The sequence below is a fragment of the Puma concolor genome, chromosome E1, assembly GCF_028749965.1.
Source record: "Puma concolor isolate L17-30 chromosome E1, mPumCon1.1.hap2, whole genome shotgun sequence".
Classification (NCBI taxonomy): Eukaryota; Metazoa; Chordata; class Mammalia; order Carnivora; family Felidae; genus Puma; species Puma concolor.
Genome location: NC_141680.1, coordinates 9,423,382 through 9,429,381, shown reverse-complemented (window position 1 = coordinate 9,429,381; position 6,000 = coordinate 9,423,382). Strand labels below are relative to the sequence as shown.

Genomic DNA, 6,000 nt, shown 5'->3' with positions numbered 1-6,000 from the left:
ACATTCCGTTCTACACACGTATGCTCATCCTGCTGTGCTCAGGTGCCTAACCCCCTAAACATTTTGTGCTTGGAGGAGACACCACAAGCTTAGATGGATGTGCTCTTGGTTCTGACGGGCTCAGCGGGCGGTTTAGCCCGACGTAATGAAATCCTGAGAAAGCGGATTCACGCTACTGACTTGTACAAAGCAGCCAACCTAGTAGTTTACCACCAGAAATGTAATTCTCAAGTATGCTGAATGCATGCATTGCCCTGTGCCTTTTTAATTTTTTAAATTTTTTATTAACAAAATTATTTTAATGTTTATTTACGTTTGAGAGGGAGAGAGACAGAATGCGAGCGGGGAAGGGGCAGAGAGAGAGGGAGACACAGAATCTGAAGCAGGCTCCAGACTCTGAGCTGTCAGCACAGAGCCCGACACGGGGCTTGAACCCACGAACCGCGAAATCACGACTTGACCTGAAGTCAGATACTTAACCGACTGAGACACCCAGGGGCCCCATAAAAAAAATTTTTTTTAAATGTTTATTCATTTTTGAGATAGAGAAAGAGAGCACGAGCAGGGAAGGGGCAGAGAGAGAGGGAGATACAGAATCTGAAGCAGGCTCCGGGCTCTGAGCTGTCAGCACAGAGCCCGACGCGGGGCTGGAACCCACGAACTGCGAGATCACGACCTGAGCCAAAGTCAGACGCTTAACCGACTGAGCCACCCAGGCGCCCCAAAGGCCGCCTTTTGTTATAGAAAATTGCTCCCCAGGTTGCGGGTTGCTCGGCTCTACGGGTCTGTGTGTGGAGCTTCGATAAAGTCGAAGCCTTGCTAACATCTTCTTCACCGCCCCCTCCCTCACCAGGTGTCAGTGTCGGAGGTGAAGGCGGTGGCCGAGGAGCAGTTTGGGGAGCTGCTTGCTGCCGTGAGGAAGGCCCAGACCGACGTGATGCTCTTCTTGGAGGAGAAGGAGCAAGCAGCACTGAGCCAGGCCAGCGGCATCCGGACGCATCTGGAGCACAGGAGCGCACAGATGGAGCGCAGGAGGCAGGAGCTGGAGAGCATTGCCTCCATCAGTAACACCGCCCTCTTCCTGGAGGTGCGGGCGGGGGCGGGGCCCGAGGCACCCATCCCTGGTGCTCTGCTCGCTCTGCTGGGTCTGTGCCAGAGGTGGGGAATGCGGGACTGGAACTGCTCTTTTTAAAACTTACTTCTTTATTTTGAGAGGGAGAGAGGAGAGAGAGCAGGAGGGGCAGAGAGGGGGAGAGAGAGAATCCCAAGCAGGTTCCGTGCTGGAGGCGCGGAGCCTGACGCGGGGCTGGAGCTCCCGAAGCGCGAGATCGTGACCTGAGCCTAAAACAAGGGTCTGGTGCTCGACCGACCAAGACACCCGGGAGCCCCTAGAACTGCTCTTCGATAAATGGGGTGCACGGGACGCTGTGGGACCGGAGAGAAGTAGGTGTTAGCAGAGAACAGGAATACAGGAGCGGAAAGGAAGACTCCCCAGAGTGGGAGACTGGAACTGGGTCATGGAAGAGAAGTCATGTCCAAAGAGACAGAACAGCCTGTGCTCAGGCAGGGAGGTTTGAGAAAGCACCACCGCGGCGCCTGGGTGGCTCAGTTGGTTGAGCGACCGACTTGGGCTCAGGTCACGATCTCACGGTTCGTGGGTTCAGGCCCCGTGTTGGGCTCTGTGCCGACAGCTCGGAGCCTGAAGCCTGCCTCTGATTCTGTGTCTCCCTCGCTCTCTACCCCTCCCCCGCTCATGCTCTGTCTCTCTCTCTCTCTCTCTCTCTGTCTCAGAAATAAATAAACATTAAAAAAAAATTAAAAAAGAAAAAAGAAAACACCACTGATGTGGGGAATTAGGTGCTTTCACAAGGAGGGGGCGTGGGCTGCTGGGCACATAGTGATGGAAACGAGGCTCACGGGGCCAGGCAGGCATCTGACTGCGAGAGAACTTAGTTCTTCTACGTGAAGTCACCAACACCACCAGTGGAGAATTTCAGATGAGAGAGGAGTGAGCTGGTATCAGTATGCCCGGCAGGGGTGAGGCTGGGGAACCTCTTGCCTTTCAGAGAGGGGCTGCATGTGCTGGTTGATTGAGGAAAGCCGGGCAGGCAGAGGAGACGAGACTTTCATCACGGGGCCACGCAGTATTCGCTAAGCCACATGCCATTAGGGCCAGACCTGAGGACATGTCATCTTGCAGGGACTGGGTGTAAATTCCATCCTCTCAGATCTGTCACTAGATAGCCGGGCAGTGTATAACCAAGTGAGTTAATTTTTCTGGGTCTCAAATTCCTCATTTACCAGACAATCAGCTCAGGGTCAATAACTTTCGAGGCTCCTTCTAGTCTAATATCCCTAAAAATAACTGAAAAAAATTTGTTTTGATTTATTTTTCTTCGGTAAACGCTATGGCCAATGTGGGGCTCGAACTCACCACCCCGAGATCAAGAGTCAAATGGTCTACCCACAGAGCCAGCCAGGGGCCCCCAAATAATTTTTCTTTAAAATTTTTTAATGTTTATTTATTTTTGAGAGAGAGAGAGAGCATAAGAAGGGGAGGGACAGAGAGAGAGACAGAATCCGAAGCAGGTTCCAGGCTCTGAGCTGTCAGCACAGAGCTGGATGCGGGGCTCGAACTCACGGACCGCGAGATCATAACCTGAGCCAAAGTCAGATGCTCAACTGACTGAGCCACCCAGGTGCCCCACTGATTGCACTTTTGAAAAAAATTCCCCTCTAGTTACGACAAATATAAATGTTTGTTGTGGAAAAAAAAAAAAACTCTTGGAAAATATGAAAGGAAACAATCACCCAGGCTCCCACCACCCAAAGACAACCATAGTTAAACCTTTAATGAGAAAGAAAAGCAGGGAGAGAAAGACAAAAATACTAACAGAATGTCTTTGTCAGTTCCTTTGCTTTCCAATATCAAAACAAAGAAAATAGGAATGAATGTTTGGCTTCTCACGTCACGAGTTTCCCCAGAGAGGACATAATTTTTCTTTTTTCTTTCCTCCTTGTAGGACTTTAACTTAAAAACTTTAAGATGCATGAAATATATTTGCGTGTAAGTTACTTATGTAGAAAGGCAACTTCTTCTTCTCCAAACTGCGACCCGTTTGAAACGACAGCATGTGTTGAATAACCCATTTTTGCCCCCACTGATTTAAAATACCACTTTTCTCATGTATGGTGCTAAACTCCACATACAGTGTTAAAATGTGTAACTTGTAAAAAAACAATTTGTTTTTAAGTTATTTATTTTGAGAGAGAGAGAGAGCACAAGCAGGGGAGGGGCAGAGAGAGGGAGAGACAGAATCCCAAGCAGGCTCCAGGCTGTCAGCACAGAGCCCGATGCGGGGCTCAAACTCATGAACTGTGAGATCACAACCTGAGCTGAAGTCAGATGCTTAACTGACTGAGCCCCCCAGGCGCCCCTATTCTTTTTTTTTTTTTAAAGGTTTTATTTAAAAAAAAATTTTTTTTAACGTTTATTTATTTTTGAGACAGAGAGAGACAGAGCATGAACGGGGGAGGGGCAGAGAGAGGGAGACACAGAATGTGAAGCAGGCTCCAGGCTCTGAGCTGTCAGCACAGAGCCCCACGCAGGGCTCGAACTCACAGACCGTGAGATCACGACCTGAGCCGAAGTCGGACGCTTAATCGACTGAGCCACCCAGGCACCCCTGAAAGTTTTATTTTTAAGTAACCTCCACACCCCGTATAGGGCTCTAAACCTACAACCCCGAGACCAAGAGTCTCATGCTCCACCAAGAGAGCCAGCCAGGCGCCCCGGTGTCTCTTGATTTTTAAAAGCCCACTTCCCCGGTTTAAAAAAGAAACACCTTCTGTGTTGTTAGGTCCTGAGCTAGATATGTTACATAGACTTGCTCTCTGAAGGGCACCTTACCATCAACCCATTTTACAGATGCAGCCAGTGGTGTAATGAGAGCAGTGTAAGAAATGCAGAGATCAAGGCACATTCTGCCATGTTTTCTTCACCTGCAGGAGTACTGCAAGTTTAAGAACACTGAGGACGGTGCCTTCCCGAGTGTTTACATAGGACTCAAGGATAAGCTCTCGGGCATCCGCAAGGTCATCACAGACTCCACTGTTCACTTAATCCAGTTGCTACAGAACTACAAGGTCCAGCTCCAGGATTTCTGCAAGGAAGGTGAGAGGCTGTCCGGGCCGTGGGCTGTGGTATGAGTGTTTCTCAGAGTAGTTGGTGGGGAAGGTGAGGGACAGCCAGGGGAGAGCGGGGGAAATCAGGGGGAATGTCTCATTTTCAAAGCCGTGCTTTGGCCGGGCCACGTCGCTAATGGACGCTTAGTTTGATGACTTTATTTTGTGATTGAGGCCCAGAGATGTCGAGTTAGTTACATCGTGCAGTTGGCTTGCGTTTTTGAGGTTGTGAATGCCTGTACTTTTAAGTGGAATCCAAGCCAGTCTGGGATCTTTCTCCAGCGTATTATGCTTCACCCATGAGAGAAATGTGGCCCATTGGGCACAGCTCTCTCTGACATGACTGGAGTCCAGTCCTTCCCCCAGGGAGCTCGGGGAAGAGTGGCTGGGAAGTCCTGCTTCTTAGGTTCTCCTGACCACCTGGACAGGTGTGCATTCATAACCCTCTGATTTTTCTAGAGGAATATGATATCAGAACTCAAGTGTCTGCCGTGGTCCAGCGCAAGTACTGGACCTCAAAACCTGAGCCCAGCACCCGGCACCAGTTCCTCCAGTGTAAGTTGTGAACAGCTTCCTCTTCCCCTCTCATCGACGTCAGCGTAATGCTCTGGTGAAGCACGAACCCCATCTTTCTCTTTTGTTCTTCTAAAAATTTTTAAAGAATTTTTTAATGTTTATTTTTGAGAGAGAGAGAGAGAGAGCACGCACACAAGGGGGGGAGGGGCAGAGAGTGAGGAAGACACAGCATCCGAAGCAGGCGCCAGGCTCCGAGCTGTCGGCACAGAGCCCGACGCGGGGCTCGAACCCATGAACCCATGAGGTCGTGACCTGAGCCGAAGTCATACGCTTGGCCGACGGAGCCCCCCAGGCGCCCCAAGAGCACCATCTCTCATTAAGTTTCAGGTTCTCGCAACCCCAGGTGTATCCCTAAATGGGACATATAAACAATTTAATGAAAAAGTTATTTTTTTACTTTTCACGTTTGAGGCAATTTCAAATTTACAAAAACGTTGCAAAAATAGGACAAAGAATTCCCGTCGACCTTTCATCCAGCTTCTCCAAACGTTAATGCTTTGTATAATTACAGCGCGTTGACCGAAACCAGGAAGTGGACATTGGCACACTGCTATAAGCTCATCTACAGAATTTATTCAAGTGTTTCACCAAGTGCTCCAACCAGTGTCCTTTTTCTGACCCATAGTCTGATCCAGGATCACAAATGTTTCCATGCCTCCTTAGTCTCTCCCAGTCTGGGTCCAGTCCCTTAGTTTTTCTTTGTCTTTCATGACCTTGGCACTTTTGAAGATCCTGGTTAGTTACCAAATGACTCCCTTTAAAAAAAAAAAAAAAAAAAGTTTATTTATTTATTTTTGAGAGAGAGATAGAGAACCAGAGCTAGTGCAAGCAGGGGAAGGGCAGAGAAAGACAGGTAGAGAGAGAGAGAGAGAGAGAGAGAGAGAGAGAGAGAAAGAGAATCCCAAGCAGGGTCCAAGCTGTCAGCGCAGAGCCCGACATGGGGCTCCATGCCCAGAAACCATGAGATCATGATCTGAGTGGAAATCAGGAGTCGGGTGCTTAACCGACTGAACCACCCAGGCGTCCCTGGAATTTAAATAGACTTGAATATGCTAATTCACTTGGAAAATATAAGAGCCCAAGATAGAGTCCCATGTGACATGTGGAGTTTATAGACCGGAAGGAAGACAGGCACGAAACAAACACACAAATAAATGGATTATACACATTTTGCTGAGCACCATGAAGTTTAAACGGCCAGAGTGCTCCGAGAGAAAGTGATGGGGAGTCATCTGCCCC

The 6,000-nt window shown here is 49.0% G+C and overlaps 1 protein-coding gene across 8 annotated transcripts in view; it reads left to right on the top strand.

The window, feature by feature from the left end:
* TRIM16 (tripartite motif containing 16) overlaps positions 1–6,000 on the top strand; it is a 65,791-nt gene that overhangs the window by 55,381 nt on the left and 4,410 nt on the right. For all 8 annotated transcript variants that reach the window (XM_086686083.1, XM_086686088.1, XM_086686082.1 and 5 more), the window contains 3 exons: positions 854–1,087; positions 4,009–4,174; positions 4,645–4,740. In XM_086686083.1, the coding sequence (XP_086542209.1) occupies positions 854–1,087; positions 4,009–4,174; positions 4,645–4,740 (496 nt within the window). The remainder of the gene's footprint in view (positions 1–853; positions 1,088–4,008; positions 4,175–4,644; positions 4,741–6,000) is intronic.